Below are 20,388 nucleotides of genomic sequence, written 5' to 3'. Positions count from 1 at the left end.
TTTCCTGCTGTCTCGAGACAATCAATAATGCTGTTTCCTTGTTTGTTTTTGCCCAAATTTTTCATTTCAGAAATACCTAATGATAATTTTAATGACTTATCCTTCACTTTTAAAGGATTTACACAATCTTAATTTTTTTTTAAATATTTTCGCTGGGATCACTGAATTGGACTTTAACTAACAATGACTTAAATACCAATGAGCATCAAGTTGACAAAATAATATATTCCGAGATATTCCAGATTTGAAATCCTTATTTTTATACCCTTTAAATTCATAGCAAACATGTTATGAAATTAATTAAAGCGTACACTATTATGTTACGTTTGATGCAACTGGGCAAAACGATATTTATTACATTGCAAGAAAACCATCTGGATATTGAGTCTCAGTGGCTTTGACATTTGTTTATAGTCAGTATATAGAGCATTGTGAATTACAACATTGCCAATTGAACTTAAAGAAGAAATATGTACGAAGTACAATTTGATAAGTGCCATCTTGAAATACCTGTGTTACACGCTCTGTTAATGAGGGTGAATATGGTGAATGAGGTGGAATACAAGATATTTATAGTAGGGATGACCAATGAACCATCAACTTGATTAGAACACTCCCATAGACATGCAGGGAGCTCAACTGTGCACTGCTTGCACAGACATTTCTAAATTGAGCTCATTCTTTTATTTTTCATAATTTTTCTGTAAAAATTAGAGATGTTAATGCCAATTATGTTTTGTAACTATCCTGTAAATTACAGCATCATAACTTATTTGGTTTTTCTGTAAGTGTGAGTCAAAATTGGTCAATCGCCACAGTGCGCTTAATTGCCAGTGGCCCAGTGCAGCACTGCTCAGAATGGCACAAAATATTCAGATGAAAAAGATCAGGTGAACACCTTGACCTACTGAGCTGTAATTTGGCAGATTTGTTGTTATTACCTCTATCATACCCTCTGTAAAAAGGAAAAAAAAACGGACAAGTAGATCTCGAGTTAAAAATTAAATCACCAGCTTCCCTTTGGAATTTCCAAACACCTTTCGAATCATGTTAAATAGACACCTTTCTGAACATAAATGTGAAGTTTCATGCTCATTTGTTGTATTATTCACCTGATCTCAACCCTAAACATTTTCTTATATTTATACCATCTGCACTGACTTGCTGCTATACACGCACAGGAGCTGTACTTTTAAAATACGCGCCTAATCAATAATGAGTCTTTCACTCCATTGTTAAAGTACTGTGCTCTCTGTAGCATATGGAGTGACCAAGCCCTGGATGTGATGGTTTTGTAGCACATGACAGTATTCATTCAAGCCTATCAAGGTCTGTTATTAGCCACTTGCTGAATGGCTGGGTATTATCAGCTATCAAAGAGATACCTTATGCTGCTGCCAATCACAATAGAGGTTAAACATTTTGTTAAAACCCCAGAAGTGATATCAGGATAAAGCTGTGCATGTTGGTACTTGATTGTTTGGATTCCTATGTTGAAAATCCCTTGTAGTACATTAGTATTTTTCTTATGTGTAGTGTATATTGTTGTGGAAAAAAAGTTCACCTGGACTTTTGATTTTGTGCCACTTTGGCCATTATGGATGATTTTTGGCAAATGTTTTCTAAAAGCATGATTTCAGTGCCTCGGTTTGAAGAAATACTTAATGCTATTGACTAGTAAAGTGCCATTTCATAAGAAACCCTTTGATACTTTCACAATATGCTTGTTTCATGTTTGCATATATATTAAAATAAAGAAATATAAAAGGTAAATATATGCTTATACCAATTTTGCTCACATTGCTATATTTAGACTTTGTCAATTTATTTCGCTCCAATGACCGGTCAGAATGGGAAACTTTGAAAATTCATAATTCGAAAAGTTTTTGACCGATTTTGACCATTTAACCACCAAAATACTTCTGTTGATGAGTTCTTTCCAGGCAAAATAAAAGAGATTTGTCTCTGGAGCAAATAAAAAAGGCAAAACGTTTGTTTTTTGTTTTGTTTTTTAAAGTTTAAGTGAAAGGCTATGGGAGCTGCAAATAATTATAAAAACAATTGAAATGGTTCACACTAGGCAAAGCGCACAAAGTTATACGCAAAAATTGCCACCTTTACAGTGTAACAATTAAGTAAAGAGGAGATCTATGAATATGGTTACTTGAGCGTCAGTGTTATGAATGTCCAATACATTGCATCATTGTTATAATATAATAATTTGATTCACTATTTCTACTTGCAGGTTGTGAATTACGGCATTGGCGGTCATTATGAACCACACTTTGACTTTGCTAGGGTAAGATTACATCAAGGGTTTATTAATATAAGTATAACCAACCTCAACAAAGAACTGATTGATGTCACTGCTCTTACGGAATTCAAATGGATTATATCAAATCCATCACAAATCAGTACTTGGTGACCATGGTAACTTTTTAGTGGGTAACTAGTAGGTTTTGCTAATTGATTGCTTGTGGCAAAATGGTTCTTTCATCATAATGTGTTATATTATTTTCATTTCATTTCTGTGCACTACTATACTGCGCCAATAAAGTGTCCTTGCACTTGGAAAAATAATCACAATTTCAAAACTGAACAATATTGGGGTAAATTTGTTTTCTTAATAGATATACTATCTAATCCTGCACATTATGACACCACATTGAATCCAATGTGACCTGAAGAAGTAAAGTTACAAGCAATTGAATAGACGAAGGTCCAGTTTTAAAAGTGACAAACTGGCCTATACAAGGCCAAACCGATTCCAACAAGCGCAACAAAGAGACAACACAGTTTCTTCAATGAAGCATTATTTAAAGCAGTTTTTATTTCAGTTTTTACTTCTCTGTACTTTCCATAACTTTCATTTTATTTGCCAGTTCTTTTGTTTCTTTTCTTTTTAAATTAAAGCCAAATGCATAAATTAGCCATTCGCCACTCTCAAACCAGATGTCTAGTCTGTGGAGTTTTGAATAGGCCAGTTTGTCACTTTTAAAACGGGACCTTCGTCTACTCAAATGCTTGTAACTTTGCTTCTTGAAGTCACATTGGATTCAATGTGGAGTCATAATGTGCAGGATGAGATAGTGCATCTATTAAAAAAAAAATTACCCTAATATTGTTTAGTTTGGAAATTGTGATTATTTTTCCAAGTGTAAGGATACTTTATTGGCGCAGTATATTATATATCATGGAGCATTCATTTTATCACTAATTAGTTGGCCTGTTCAAATTCAGTGGATTTAATTTTTTGTAAAATATGGTGTCTAATGATGAAGTAGTCTAATCCTTCTTGCTATTTTTATAATTATGCTAAATTTCATACATTATTTTTGGTTGCTTTATAGATTATCAAGTTTCCAAAATTTTGATCCAAATTGTTATGCATTGACTGCTTTGAGTGTTTTTAAATTGTGTGAAAATTATACTTTACTTTTGTTATATTCACTGATATCACTTCATTTTGTCCAATTCATACATCCAAAATTCCCTATTGTGTTCTTTTTTTAAGGCAGGTCGGAGCAGTGCATGAGCTATACAATGTTTGTGCTCAAATATTGAGAAAAATAAAGCCCACATAGCGGAAATGTATGGATTCATTACATGAGATCACAAGGCTCATTGTAATGGGCTGTATTTTTCACCCATGTGCTTGATTAAGAGTGTGAAAATTTTTTATTTCGACCTATTGTTTGTCATACCACTATAAATGCAACACATATGGAAATGTAAATGAGACCATTTTAGCTTCCTTTACTCATTTCCTATCAAATTAATGTACCACACTTGGTAGAAATAAACTGTATTTTTAAAGCAAACTTAAGGGATGGGGTATGAGCGTTTGGACAGTATTTATTGTGAGACATTAGAGCACACCAGACGTATCGAATTGCATTCTGAATATGAAGAGTGTCTTTCTGATATCAAATAATTTTCATTTTTTGAAATTTGCGATATAATATACAAATTTTATGACAAATTATTAAAATTTGATATTTTTCACATTTTTGATATATAACAGTCCTCGAAGTAAATTTTATAAATCTAATGATATGTTCTTAAAGTGTATGTAGCTGGGAGGAAAAGCCGACGATCAATTGAAAATTTTGACCTTTCATATTGAAGATATGGATTTTTTCCCGAAAAGACCTATTTTTTGTGTGTTTTGGGGAAAAAAATTCATATCTTCAATACGAAAGGTCAAAATTGTCAATTGATCGTCGGCTTTTCATCCCACCTACATACACTTTAAGTATAAATCATCAGATTTATAAAGTTTACTTCGAACTGTTAAATATCAAAAATATCAATTTTTAATCATTTGCCATAAAATGTGTATTACATTGCAAATTTCAAAAAATCTAAATTATTTGATATCAGAAGAACATTCTTCGTATTCAGAATGCAATTCGATATGTCTGATGTGCTCTCATGTCCCACAATAAATACTGTCCAAACGTTCATACCCCATCCCATAACCCAAACTGGAAAAATATGACCTGCAGGCTCCGACTCACCTTAAGTTAATTATACTGTGCTTTTAAACATTTTTAGTCCTTGTCAAGAAACTCTTCTCTTCATGTAGTCATAGTCATGTATTCATTGTCTCATCCTGTCATTTGCAAGTGATAAGTAGCACAGATTTTTATTTGTCCATTAGGCCTAAAAAATAATTGTTTGATTGGCATAACATAACAAAAAATTAGGGTAGGTCGGTCTACAATTTAAAAATAAAAATAAAAATTTACTCACATTTTTTACACAACTTTTTTCCTCTCTTTTTAAAATATTATTATTTTTTTGCAAAAAAAAAATAATTAAAAAAAGTCTAGGATCTGGCCTATTTTTAAAGTCGGTCGGGTTACGCCAATCAAACAATTTTTTTAGGCCTTAGTTCCATTGAATTATATGGAGATCTAAGGCTCTGCCATATTTGCATGTCATAGACTCATGGAGGGAAAATAGTGTGTCTCTGAAATATTTCATCATACATCCTATAAAGGGAGGCCGAGTTAGCGCAGCGGTAATTCCCTCGCTTTGCACCACTGAGGTCCCGGGTTCAAGCCGGCGCGCCCAAGGACTCATGTGCACTTGGTTTATCCCGATTCCATGCTCGCTCTCGCAGGTTTTCTCCGGGATCTCCGGTTTCCTCCTGTATCGCAAAAATCGGTGATTAGTTGTTTGGTTATCAAAAACTTCCTTCACCCAATGGAATTTGGGGAGCTGCACAGATAATTGGTGGATGTTACAATCTAAATGTGGATAGGTGTGCGCCGTTCGGCAGCAACCTAGTTGATGCGATCTGTTTGTGATGATTCACAATTGCAGCGAAATTACAGCGCTTTGAGTCCTCTAAGATCTGGAGAAAGGCGCTTTATAAATCCAAAATTTATTATTATTATTATTATAATTTGATTTTAATGGCATACTCGTTTGCAACATGCATGTAATGGCATTGTGCATAAAATGGGATATTTCAGTTGAAATCTTTACTCCCCTATGGAAGACAAATCTTAATCTTTCACAGTGTAGATTCCAAATGGTGTCACCCATTCAGGTAACTCCATTTGAAATTCACACTTCATATGTGGAAGATTAAAGTTGGCTTCCATAGGGGTAAACAACTTGCCTACAATTGATTTGTTTTCAGCTTATCTGGGTACAAAATGGCCTCTGCATGGATGGATTAATTTATGCATTTAATCAAAATGAAATGACAAAATACGCAAATTTTTATGAAAATTTCCAGTCTAGTCCCCATGAGTGACAATTCAATATGGTGGTTTTCCTATAGTGTTAAGCATGCAGCTATACAGAGTCCGAGTTCTCCCAAACGATTCATGTGATCAGCATACAGTTGACTGCAATCTAATTATTGTAGAAATTAGATACTTGTGAAATTTTAGAAACTAAAAGTTACCAATAACACACAAAAAAGATATCCAAAGCATAATGCAAAATAGTCCAAAGCTTTTCGATTATGAAATTTTAATTCATGGAAAGGTAAAGGTTAAATAGATGAACGCTGATTTCAAGTTCGACTTTATCAATTATGTTGTTTTTATACACTAAGCCAAAAAAGAAACTTATAATTTTTCACAAGGTCATATCTTAAAATCCTCTCCATAAAAATGAACAAAAATTGCACACAGGATTACTTCAATACTCTACTCTAAACACTGGTTAGTAACCAAACAGTTGTCCAACTGACACAACAGCAAAATGCACTGACATGCAACACCTTCCTGGACCACATTCATAGCGCAACAGATTTCTTTGGCTGTGTTCCAATTATTCGCCTGTACATGAACAAAAATTACACACAGTATTACTTCAATACTTTACTCTAAACACATGTCAGTAACCAAGCAGTTGTCCAACGGACACAACAGTAAAATGCACTGACACGGAACAGCTTCCAGGATCACATTCACAGGCGAATAATTGGAACCCAGCCAAAGAAATCTGTTGCGCTGTGAATGTGGTCCATGAAGGTGTTGCATGTCAGTGCATTTTGCTGTTGTGTCAGTTGGACAACTGCATAGTTAGTGACATGTATTTAGAGTAGAGTATTTAGGCAATCCTGTGTGTAATTTTGGTTAATTTTGATAGACAGGATTTTAAGATATGACCTTGTGAAAAATTATAAGTTTCTTTTTTGGCTTTAGTGTAGTTGTGGTAAGTAACTGTTGGTGATTTGTCAAATTTCAATGTATGCTTTCATTTTCCCAATTTCAATAGCATGCATGTCGAAAGCTTGCTTGCAAAATTCCTTGGTGAGGTATGCATTGCATGTTTTTGCCATGACATTCATAAACAAAAGTTACCATGGTTACAACCTTGAGAATGCAACGACAGAAAACACAGAAAAATTCCCGAAGCTTTTAGTAATTTGCACAAAAGATATATAAAAATGTTATGTAGCACCAATTGTTCACAACATGCAGTTTTACTTTTTCTCTATTTCCTAATTTTTTTCACATTATCAATGAATTTAATACTAATACTAAGGCCTAAAAAATTGTTTAATTGGCGTAACATACAAAAAATAGGGTAGGTAGCTAGGTAGGGATTTTTTTAAACTTTTAAAGCTGTAAATTGCGTTTGATAAAGGCCTTTGAACTTCTTTTTTCTTCTCTTTTTTTAAATTTAATGTAATTGTTTTTTTGTAAAAAAAAGTCCAGGTCAGGCCTAATTTTAGGGTCAGTCGGGTTACTTTACGTCAATCAAACATTTTTTTTAGGCCTAATTGGGCTATTCCATTTAAAATGCACACTTTCCCTGTGGAAGATTGTGGAAATATCTTCCACAGAGGGAGTATGAATTTCAAATGGGATGAGCACATTAGTCAGCTCCATTTGAATTCCGTACACCCTCTGAGAAAGATTCAACTTGAATCTTCCACAGAGGGAGGGTGAGTTTCAAATAGAGTTGGTTAATGTGCTAATTCCATTTGAAATTCATACTCCCCATGTGGAAGATATTTCCAAAATCTTCCACGGGGAGTGTTAATTTTACATGGACTAGCCCATTGATGCAATTCTTATAAGAGCAATGATAATTTCCTTTCACATTAATTTTCAATCGGATTATCAGTAAATTAAATACTAATTGCGGTAATGATATAACTAATCTCTTATATTTTCTGGTGACGTTACCACTTTAATTATGTGAATTTTCAAGTACTTTTTCTATTTAACTAACATGAGCAAAGACACGGTCTCTCTTGGTGTTCGGTTTGGCACAAATGTTCAATCTTTCTTCACAAAAAATTAACATTGCTTTGCATTATTTTACACCCATACATTCTACTTCCTTACACCTCTTTTGACAACAATCATTATATGTTGTAGCTTGTTTGAGTGTACTATAATAAAAGTCAGAAATAAAAAAGAATAGTTTGCACCATTTCTGATGTAACCTGTCAATCAAACTCAACACAGTGAGTGATTGGTTAGTAGTGCATAACGACGAAGGGATTCATCTGGCGACCTGGTCTGGGGACTCCATTTGAGAAAAGAATCACAGAACATGGAGGACGGTTACAAAGCAAAATGCAATTTTTGTAGGTATTGTTGACATGATTGTTGACATGATTGTTGACAAAGAAAGTTTTTTGTAACTAAAATATAACTTTTGAGGCAGTTTGTATGTTTGAAGGTGCAAAACTAACCTAGGGCACACTTGTTTTTTCACTGTGTTCTGACATTTCGATCATCACAACAAATCGTAAACAAACTGTCTCCGATCTTCTCCCAGAGCAGCCAGTGCACATAAATGTTTAAAAAAACTGTGCATCTGGCCGGATTCGAACCGGTGGTAAAGATTAAAATTTGTTCATCCTATCAACCCAGAGAATTAAGTATAATCATTTTCAAACTGTCTCAGAGTTTGATTCACAGGCGACTTCAGACGCAAACTAGTTTCATTATTTCTGACTTTTATTGTATGTACATGTATTTATCTTCCTCTCTCAATATTCGGTGGATGGCTTGCATGCAGGGACAGTTTTTACAACTGGCTCTGCTTTTATATATACTAAGTAATCTTAGTTGCTCTGCCTTTGTTCATCAAGACATTTTGTGGATAGATCAAAACATTTGATGGCCAGATATGTTGTTTAATTGCTTTCTGGACGTTTCTAGACGAAAAATGGGCTATTCCATTTAAAATCTACACTACCCCTGTGGAAGATTTTGGAAATATCTTCCACAGGGGGAGTATGAATTTCAAATGGAACAAACACATTAACAGCTCCATTTGAATTTCATACCCACCCTCTGAGAAAGATTCAACCTGAATCTTCCACAGAGGGAGGGTGTGTTTCAACTGGAGCTGCTAAAGCTTTCATTCCATTTGAAATTCATACTCCCTGTGTGGAAGATATTTCCAAAATCTTCCACAGGGGTAGTGTGTATTTTAAATGGAATAGCCCAATGTAGGTTTCTGGGTATTGACTGTTCCTAGCGATTTGTGGAGGCTGTTGAAGTAGGATTTGGGCAGCTGTCTTGACTTACTTTTGAATAAAGTTTAAAACACAAGAAATTATTCACACCTCAGAATTTTCTGACAGCTCTCCATCGTTCATCAGCGAAAGGAAGACTGAAATGTATCATCAGGTCATGACCTTTTTGACCTTGGACTTGATCACAATCTTGTAGACACCTGGAAGTTTGTACCTGCTCCAGAAATCATATTGTTTTAAGGAGCATTCTGTCTCCCCTATGTAAGCTTCCTTGCACTGGTCTGATGGAGTGTACTGTGGCCTGGGGATGTATACACAGGACCAGTATAATGTCGTTTTGTCTGTCTTGGTGATTTTGGTGATGAAATAATGGCGAATGGTGACTTTGGTGATGAAATAATTGCTTTAACATCTGCTAGAAAAAGCAAGTGTTCTATTTATTGGAAGCTAAAATTGAGCTGTGACATACTTTTAAGCAACCATTGATCTACTCCCAAGTTTCATGTGGGTCCATAAAGCTCTAGTAGGTTGTATCTAGGGGAACAGTGTGCAGCATGGCTGGGAGGAAAGAAAGCAGTGAAATCAGGGAGCAGTGTGGCACACTGGTTATGGTCTTTGCCTTTGGTGCGAGAGGTCCCAGGTTCAATTCCTCGCAGGACCAAAAAGCAAAATCTTACCCGCTCTCCCTGTGGCTCAATCTGGTAAAGGCAGGACAGATGACCCATTGTTACAGTCGGTTCCAATCAGGGTAATAAGCCGATTGTTGGCTACACTTGCCTATCCTGTAAAATGCCCCGACCAGCTATCTACGGCGGCCCCTTCATCACCAGGTCACTTGTGCTTGACCGAAGTTTCATCAGCGTTTTCTCCTAGATTTCAGCTGTTAACACCTAGATATGCTTGACATAAAAAAAAGAACAAATCAAGAAAGAATGAACATTTGAGCTGAATCGAACTCCAGTGGACCACGGCTTTGATATGACATTTTTCTTGGTGTATGTTGGCTGCTCTTTGTCTTGGCTTGTGCTTCCATATCATTTGTTTTTATTCATCCACAGAGGAAAAAGGCCTACAAAGAGGGCAATAGAATAGCCACCTTTCTGTTTTATGTAAGTAATTGTTGTATATGCAAGGTGCCATCCATTGAGTTGGAAAGGAAGGTTAAAGGGTTTAAGAGAAATATGGAAAATTTTGAAAAAAATCTGTTTTCATTTGACCTGATTCAATGTTTCTTGTTTTCCACCCTTTTTTTGTTTTGCTTAATTCTGCATGTTTCCTCTTTCTTGAAGCTTGCACCAAATTACTTTTTATTTGTGCTATCACCAAAGTTCCACTACTGCCCCTTTTAAATGGCTATTGTTGTTTATCACTTGAAGACTCATTTTGTTTCAAATTTCCATGGTTCTCTAGACCCTGAAAGTGTCAAGTACCTGAGTCATGCCCATTATAGTTCGCAGAGGAGTTGGTAAATATATGCAGGGGTAGACCACGGGTGCAGAAGGGGTGGCAATCCCTCATCAGATCTGCAAAATTATAGAAAATATCTTATTTTTGAGCACTAACAGTCAAATTACCCTCTCGGCCCATGGTAATTAGACCTTTTTGTCAAATCCTGGTCTGCCCTGAATTGATATGCATATGAGTTTGGTTTCTCTGTACAATTACTGCTTGCTCATTTTGATGGGTATTGGCACAAGTACATGGCACACTTTACTGGTATGATTAAGCAGTTGTGTCAAATATATGTGTATAAAAATTTTCTCGTACCTATATTAGAAAGAAGAAGTGAATGCTTTTAAAGATCTGGGAACTGGAAATAGAATTGCTACAGCACTTTTCTATGTGAGTATTTGTGGACTTGGTAAGGGCAGGACAAAGATGGGGTCAACAGGGGCTGCCTTTTAAGGAGAGCAAGAGCAATCACTCTCTACTGCTCTCCTTAGATCTGATTTAGGAGAGTGATTTTTAGCTCTCCTTAGTTGACAATTCTCTCCTTACATTCTATTATAAATGATCTAAACAGCTCTCCTTGAAGGCTCCAGAAGAGCTATTTAATGCTCTCCTGCAAGTTCCAAAAGACAGTCCCTGGGTCAAATATTATGAAAGGAAAAAAACATTCTAAATAGCCAGGCACATCACATACCAGTCTATTTCACTGAAACACGCTTTCTTGAAATAATTACGATCAAAAATCTTGCTAGCAGTATTACCTTTAAACTTGCTGATTTCATTTAACATTTGTGAAGGAATGAATGTGAATAAAACTTTGATTTTAGTGAAATAGAAGTGCTAATTATTCCACCAAGCATGTTTAATATCATATTTAAGTCGTAAAACTATATGAAATACTTAATTTCAATTATCTATTCTCTCTTTTCATATACGAGATTTAAAGATCGATATGTGCTATACAAAATTTGTTATGCCAACTTTTCATATAGATAATGTTATCAATGTTATGCATATAGATTGGTACATTTATGTATCAAATTTGTCTGTATGAGAAACACTCAATTAAAGACCAGTGCGTATATGACAAATTAGTTAATTACAATCACATTGGGCATCGTTGAAATGTGAAATTTTGTGGCTAGGTAGAACACAGTATTATATAAACATACACCACTAGATTTCGCGGTTCTCGGGTTGGGCGGTTCTCGTGATAGGCCTATCTCTAATTACCCAACACCCGTTACCCATAATACTTGTCCTAACCTTTCAAACTACTACGATATACGTATCTCAATGATTAAGACACAACTTAATCAACTCTAATACCCCGAAATTCTAGTAGTGTCTGAATGTAGGCCGTCCATTCAATCGGGAGAAATGTGAATGCAAACGGGTTATATAGGCCTTACCATAACTGCTGATTTTTTATGTTAATCATGTCTTGAAAATAGACCTATTGGTCCGATGAGATGCACCTGTTAGTCACACTGTAATGCTTTCCGATGCGCGATGCGGTACACTGCGCACACCCACGTTGATACTCCGCGATAGCACACCGCGAGCATGCGATATCGCACCGCGCGTACGCGATACTGCACCAGGCGAACACGATATCGTACCACGCGAACGCGATAGCGCGCGGACGGACACGACGTTATTAGTATTAAGATGCCAATTTTCTCCAAAAACTCAGCCAAACAGATGGGTATGTGATGTGCCCGAGAATGTGTCCCTTTATTTGATGAAAAATTTCCTTACAACATTTATTGCAGGTATGTTTACAGCACTTTGATCTTTCTATAAACGAGTATAACAAATAGCATAATAAAATGATTTGAACCAGGGACATATCATTTTGTTTCACCCTGCCTGTACATGCAATGTGTATGTATGCAGGGATGCAGTGGCAGTAAAAAAATAACTATTTCAGGAAGAGCCTCTGTCCCATAAACTAGTCCTGTTATAGAAATCTGGTCCCACTAGGGGTGTGTTTTTATAGAAATCTGGTCCCGCTATAGGGGTATATTTTTACTTAAAACTAGTCCCGGTAGGGGTTACCTCCAGGAACCCCGGATCTAGCATGGGTACCCAAAAAATCCTTGAGACCCCCTCCACCCATGCAAGGAGTGGTATACAACAAAATTGTCCTTCAAATGCTTTGGAGCATGAAAATAAGAGGTCTCACCATTTAAAAACATTTTTCATTTGAAGATCTTTTGAACAGGTAACAGGAAAAAGAGGTCCCGATGAGACAGTGGCATAGCGTCATAGGGGGCACGTACCCCCCCCCCCCAATCAATTGCAAAATTCCGAAAATCCCATAGAAAAATTGCGAAAAATGGTGTGTGCCCTCCCAATCAGACCCGGTGCCCTCATAGTGGTCGGTGCCCCCCCAATATGATGACCTACGCTACGCCACTGCGATGAGAGAGTTTGGACTGTACTTCTAAAAAAGTAGAGGCTCTTCCACTTTATAAACCATGAAAAGAACTGTGGTGGATTATAAGTTCCTTTTTTTAGATATTTATAATATTGAAATATGTAAGCAATTAACATTGTTACTATGTTTTTACATATATTATTGTAGATGAGCGATGTAGAGGCTGGTGGTGCCACAGTGTTCCCCATGGTTGGGGCTAGGGTAATACCAGCAAAGGTAAGTCAGCCAAATACATCTTATAAATGTCTTAAAACCATAATTCAAATTCTCATTACCAATGGAAAGACATTAAAATGTTGTAAGTTTCAGCTCTTGGTCACAATTTGGTGGAATGGCTCAAGTCTGTTTTTTCCAGTTATGCCTCTAATGGTAGCTTTTATTATTGTATTCATTCATTCATTCATTTATGGTTTATTAACACAATGCATTGTAGCCCGCAGGCTAAATTACAGCAAAGTTTACATTAAAAGACATATATAATATACACAATAAAGAATTATGACAAAATGCAAGTGAACAACAAAATAAATAAACAAAATATTGCAGCAAACCCTATAGCACAAACCATACGAAAGTAAAACAAGTTAATAATCCACCCCAAGAAATCCAACCCAGACTACTCATAAGCACACAACATTTACACAGCACAATCCACTTACAGCACACTGGAAGGGCACATAACCACTCACAACAGTTGCACACCCACACCACTCAGCATGACACTAGACACATCCAGAATTATACCACAATCAGAGTCCTCACACCAACAAAACTCACATATCATAGCCTATTCTCCCACCCCCCCCCTATACTTACAATACAATAAGATAATATCAAGAATTTGGAAAAATAAACACATCAATATAAAAACAGTTAGCCAGCAACATAAAATTAGAGCACATTACATGAGTTCATTGAGCAAATCGACAAAATAAGGAATTGCACTATTTTGAAACCGATTGGTTCTGCACTTGATTTTGTTAAAATGGTTTCCATTTCTCAGAGAATATTGCACTTTATCTTTAACTTTTAAAGGCAACCAGGTGTAATGGTTAGGAGCTGTCTTCAACTGAGCCCATGCCAGGGTTTGCAGGTTTTTGGCAAAGCATTTTTGCCAAAAACTAAAACAGTGATGATTAGTTCACTTTTTCATCTCAAAACAAAAGTTACAAAAATAATTTCATGACCAGATTTGGTAATTATAAGTAACATATTAAGAAATTAAACGCATGGGTTTTAATTGCTCACTATAATGCATTTAACTGAAATGTGGCATATCAAATTCAAAACTTTTTCATTTTAAGGACTTGACAAGACAAAATATATGTTGAATGATTGATCAAAAGTGGTGTGTTATTGTTTATGAGCTTTCTGTATTACTTTTTAATACTTGACTGACTACATATCAGTTTGTGCCATTTTTTGCCATTTTTGCTGGTTTAAGCCAGGCAAAAACGGGTTTTTGCTGGCAAAAAATGAACCCTGGCCCATGTATATTAATGCTACATGGATTTTAGTTGAATGACATTCATGAACTTGAGAACCAGTTTATTGTATCTGTAGACGATGATTATTGCACAGCCCGTTGCACAGCCCCTTAACATAGTTACTTTGTTTTGTATATCACAGGGATCTGCAGCATTCTGGTTTAACTTACATCCAAATGGCGACGGAAACTACGACACAAGACATGCGGCATGTCCAGTATTAGCAGGATCAAAATGGGGTAAGTAATTTGCATGTATGATTATTGGGTTTTTTCTTCTTTTTAAATTCAGGCATGAGAATTTTCAGGTTTAAAACTGAATTCAGGGTTTTTTAAGTCAAAATTTCCATAGCTTTATTTAATTTCAGCCTGTTTTTGCTACTTTTTACCCAATATCACAGGTGTGTCTCATACCTGTAAATCGGTAACATCATTGTTTTCTTAAATAGATAGTGCATAACTGCCAAAAGTTCATCAGCCTACCATAGAAATCATAAAATGAGATCTATAAATAGATTATTAGTACAGGCATGAGAATTATTCTGCTTTTGTAGGATTTCCTGCTTTTTGTGCCTGTCAGTAGGTGGGCGGAGGGAGCATTGCAAGAATGTAATGCATATGGGCGGCATGTTCAAGTTTCAAAACACATATTATTATACGTTCCAGCTACGGTGACACCTTGTGACTTCACATTGGACAGATTCCATTCACTGTCATAGGAGGTTTGTGCGTGTGAATGCAATGAAGCAAATAGACCTGCTATCAATAATACAGCATTGATTTGCTAAGAACTGAACAGAGCACCTGTCTCATCAAACTACTCGAATACCTATTCAGACAGATGTGTCATTGAAGCTGGAATTGATAATAATTGACAGGCTGTATTGAATGTTGTTAGGGGTCGAGCTCTAGTGGATTCTAAGATCTGTTAAGGGCTGGGGTATGAACGTTTGGACAGTGTTTATTTTGGGACATTAGAGCACATCAGACATATCGAATTGCATTCTGAATACGAAGAATGTCATTCTGATATCAAATAATTTTGAATTTTTGAAATTCGCAATTTAATACACATTTTATGGCAAATCATTAAAAATTGATATTTTTGATATTTAACAGTACTTGAAGTAAACTTTATAAATCTGATGATTTATACTTAAAGTGTATGTAGGTGGGTTGAAAGTCGACGATCAATTGAAAATTTTGACCTTTAGATTGAAGATATGGATTTTTTTTCCCAAAACACCAAAAAAAATAGGTCTTTTTGGGAAAAAATCCATATCTTCAATATGAAAGGTCAAAATTTTCAATTGACCGTCGGCTTTTCCCTCCTGCTACATACACTTTAAGAATATATCATTAGATTTATATAATTTACTTCGAGGACTGTTATATATCAAAAATTAAAAATATCAAATTTTTATAATTTGTCATAAAATTTGTATTATATTGTGATTTTCAAAAAATGAAAATTATTTGATATCAGAAAGACATGCTTCGTATTCAGAATGCAATTCGATAGGTCTGAGGTGCTCTCATGTCCCACAAAAAATACTATCGAAATGCAATAAACGCTCATTTTAGATCCCTTAAACAAGAACAATACATAATCAATATTTTGTGGCACAAGGCCAAAAAAAACATGTTCGTTTCCTGTAGCAAGTCTATTTTTATTTTTTAAATCCATGTCTTGAAATGAAAAAAAACAAACTTTTTTGCTGCAAATTGGAATGGGAATTTATTCCCCTTGGGTCTCTCCGACACACACAAAAACCATTCATTTTTTGCCTAAACAGCCATTTTTTTTCATCTTTGGCCCATGATGATGTGACCATTTTTCAAATCTTTTATATGCCACTGATCATGAGATTTCTTTCATATAGAATTCATATCATATGAGCAGTTGTATATATTTTATCATTGACCTGTCTGAAGAACAATGCACCGTCAGATAACACTTGATGAGACTCCTCATGCACTTGACTATGCAAATATGCCTGACTGTTGAATGATGCTTGAAACGTTTGATTGACTGTCTCCTCAGAAGCCACCCACGCATCAGGAAAAGATTCAATCATTTGTGTTTATCCATTTTCAACAAGGAATACAGTTGTGGATTTTGCAGGGAGGGATAATTGCTTTTAATATACTTTATTGCTATACTGCTGGTCAAACTCAGTCTTCGAATTAATTTGTTTTACCTTGGGGTACACTTTTGCACCCCATTTTGAAAGTTGTGGTGCAATTTAATCTGATGCAGAGCAATTTGAAGTGCAGTCTCAGACAATCAATACATAAGTCAGTGCAATGTGGTATCACAATTTTGCACCACACTTTTGGGGTGCAAATTGCACTGCGATAGGGCTTATTTAGAATGCTGGTCAAACACCCTCCTTTCCTCTTAGGAATTGGTTGAAATTTCATAATGTTCCACTGGTGTGGGGGTACCCAGCGTAAATGGCCATACTGAAAAGTGCTGCATATATTTCAGGCCTCTGGTATAACGGCCCCTTTTCTAGATTTTGGTATTAAAATGGGTCAATTTTTAATATTATTTGGAGACCAAATTTCAAAGAAAAATTTAAATTGTGTTAAATTTGGCCAAAAATCTGAGCTTCTGGTATAATGGGTCCAATTTTCTTGGGAAAATTAGTGTAAATATATAACAGGTGGAACTGATGTGTGCGTTTCTATTGATATCAGCCACAAAAATCTCTCGCCATTATGACCCAGGTAATAGTGGAGAACGTCTGTTTCTATTGAGCAAATTAATCTCATAGCCAATATGTGACATGGTCAAGGGGAATGAGTCACATGTCGGCCCTGGTCGAAAATGAGTTTTACATATGTTTCTAAAGAGTACATTTAGAGCTTTCAGAAACTGCAAACCCCATGTGGATACGACGCTTCTTTGCGAAGTTCCATCAATTTATCAATCGCTAAAAACAATATAAAACAAAAGAATTTTAATACTTTCTTTGCCAATATCTCAAAATCATTATTAGCGACTTCCGACTCATTTCCCTTGATCGTGTCAGATATATATTCTGGGAACCTGTGGCCCGCCAGCCAAATGTGGCCCTTGACAATGTCCAATGTGGCCCTCAAATCCAATTCCTATAAAAAGAACATAATTGACATATATTTAAAGCAATAATATTGTTGCCATGTGTTTATGCTTTTATGTATGCTTTGTAAAGCGCATTGAGATTTGTTTGTAATGCGCTATATAAGATTAAATTATTATTATTATTATTATTAATAGCAAGTAATAATTATTAATTGATGGTAGCCTAGGCACCGGAGTTTTGCGCGGTTCGCGCAAAAGCGCACATTTTCGCGCATTTGGGTGTTCAAAGCGCATTTTGGGTTCCATCGAGAATGTTCACGATTATGACCCATCGATAAGCTTAAAGTTAAAACTTACGATTTTATGCCCCAAATCGGCAGCATTTACAAGAAAATTCACGCAATATTGGTTCTAACTTCACTTATGTACATCAAAATACAAATAACGCGATCATTAAACCAAGCATAATGTGGGGAAATTTGCCCTTGCTTTCGACATTTCGATCGACGATTTGTGATGGTCGCCATCTTTATTTTTTATTTTTTCCAGAAACTGGAAATGAACCCGGAAATGAACCGGAAGTCGGTCGTAATTGATTGACATGCCATCGTTTTACCAATGTTTTTTCGTGTTTTGCATTGATAACAGGGGATCACGCATTTTAGCGCATTTTGACCTATTTTTTGGCGCATTTTCGCGCATTTTGAAAAGTGGCCAGCGCATTTTGCTGTTTTAAATCGCGCAAAACTCCGGTGCCTATGGTAGCCCATCAAACTGTTTGAAATTTGATATGTGGCCCTCTATACATGTACAACTTGAAGTGTCCTTGACTGCTTGTCATCATGCAATGATATCAGGGCTGTGACACTCGTATTCAATCCCTGTACAAAAAGTGAAGTCACTTTACGGCAGTTTGATTGACATATCGGCAGTTTGAGTGACGGTTGCTAAGGAGTTTGGTACCAAACTCGGTACCAAAGTAGTTGATTGACAGTTTTGGTAGTTTGGTACCCTAAATTATGTTGATTGACAGTTTTTGGGTAGTTTGGTACCCTAAATTTGTCCAAGATGGCGCCCATCGACTGCCAATTATTCGGACCCTTTCCAGCAAAAATACAGCTTATTTAGCCAGTCTCGTCATGGGGTCCTCGGTTATAATATTTTCCTAGTATATTGAGCTAACTCCTCAGCTATTTGGTTTTCACGATATGATAGTAATGGAAAGATTCGACCAAATGTTCGCCGTTTTTTCGCCATTTAATTTTTTTTTTGAAACGATGACGTAAACATTGCATCATCTCTTCCACAGGTAATACACTCCTACACGCATGGTACTATGCCATCACATTATGCATTATCGCGCATAGGCGAATGACTGACTTCATTTAGCAAACGAGTGGCTTATCCTATAGTATATTAGTACTCGAGAATCCTTGATGATATTACACTTACCAAGGAAGAAGTAGAAAGAAGGGTTGGCCACCACTGTCTTATGGTAACTTGTGTTACAGCGCCAGGACACCTGCATTGGGCTACTCCAGTTAATATTCATACACCTGCTATGGAAGACATGACCTTAACCTTAAGACTAATTCCAATCAGCCGTCTACACTTCGCATGTACTGTGTATGCTTCGTAGTGACGACTGATTATCTTACAGCCAATATCATGACGGACTTCTGAAAACTATTCAATGCGACTTTGGTTGTGCGCCATAGCGCGACTGACTAGCGGCGCCCGTGTACAGCGTCGCTGTACCGTGCGGTGTGACAAGATCGCGCTTCGAACTTCTAAAAACAACAAACTCGGTCAAAAGGTCAATTTGGACACAAGTGCGCATGCTCTATGCCACAGGAATCCTGTTGCAAAATCCGTCACTTTTTTTCCACATAGTTTTCTCAGTCGTCAATCCAGACGGTTGACGACTGAGGGCAGCAGTCTACCTTAACCTTCCATGGTAAGGTTATCCCACTTGAAATTCACACTCCCTGTGTAGATGATGAAGGTCATGTATTCATAGGGGTTTATGGATTTCAACTGGAATAGCTCATTGTTTTGATATATTAATGATTAATTGCATTATTGAACTTATTTCTTTTTGCTTTATCTTTTCAGTGTCAAATATATGGATCCACGAGCAGGGTCAGGAGTTCCGTCGCCAGTGTGATATAAACAGAAACAAATACTAGTACCCACCGTATGCCATTAAGTTTTGTAGATTGCTTCCAAATGTGCCTACCATCTAAAAATTAAATACTAATTCTACCAGAATGCGTACACGATTTTAGTATGGTGTTATCTAGTCTTCTTTTTTGGGTGAAAAAAAATAAGAAAAAATTAAATTTCTTGTTGCCATCAAAATGTACAATTTGTTTCCATCACAAATTTAAATGTTGCCAATTTTTGATCCTTACTACACTTTATTACCACACTTTACAGTAAGATTTTACTTAAAAGTACTTATTGATAATTATGTTTCTTGTTTGCCAAAAATTTTTTCTAATGCATATCCTCTCCAAAAATGTATGCCAATGATGATAATTCCGAAACATTTAACGTTCTTTCAATCGATACATCGGCATTAGCCATGAGTGAATAGACTTGTTTTCCAGTGATGTCACCAAGTTTAGAACAATTCATATTGGAGAATATTAAAGAAGAGAATATATGACCATCCACCGTGAACAGTGTTTACTCAGAGGCCGTATGTCTCAAGTTTGGCCCAGTGAAAATTATTTTTGGCCCACACAAATTTGCAATGCTGTATTACAATTAGTCAATTTGGGGAATTACTGAGCCAAAATTTGGCCAATTTGGGAAGATAATGTCTCATTTGGCGCACCCAATTTCCAGAGAGAGTAAACACTGACCGTGAATAGGCCAAAATGTTGGAAGAGCTTGTTTTGATATTATGGACCATTGAACCTCCCATAAACAATAGAAAACAAAGGACTCTTACTGATTTGTACTAC

At 36.1% G+C, this 20,388-nt stretch overlaps 1 protein-coding gene across 1 annotated transcript in view; it reads left to right on the top strand.

Moving 5' to 3' along the window:
* The window catches only part of LOC140159370 (prolyl 4-hydroxylase subunit alpha-1-like), a 75,842-nt gene extending 56,067 nt beyond the window's left edge, over positions 1 to 19,775 (top strand). The window contains 5 exon segments of the mRNA XM_072182820.1: positions 2,246 to 2,299; positions 10,027 to 10,077; positions 13,008 to 13,076; positions 14,490 to 14,586; positions 19,532 to 19,775. Of these exon segments, the coding sequence (XP_072038921.1) occupies positions 2,246 to 2,299; positions 10,027 to 10,077; positions 13,008 to 13,076; positions 14,490 to 14,586; positions 19,532 to 19,605 (345 nt within the window). The 3' untranslated portion in view covers positions 19,606 to 19,775.
* Positions 19,776 to 20,388: the final 613 nt, after the last annotated feature.

Source organism: Amphiura filiformis, chromosome 8, assembly GCF_039555335.1.
Source record: "Amphiura filiformis chromosome 8, Afil_fr2py, whole genome shotgun sequence".
Classification (NCBI taxonomy): Eukaryota; Metazoa; Echinodermata; class Ophiuroidea; order Amphilepidida; family Amphiuridae; genus Amphiura; species Amphiura filiformis.
Note: the sequence above shows the minus strand (reverse complement) of the source record. Positions and strands in the feature narration are given on the sequence as shown.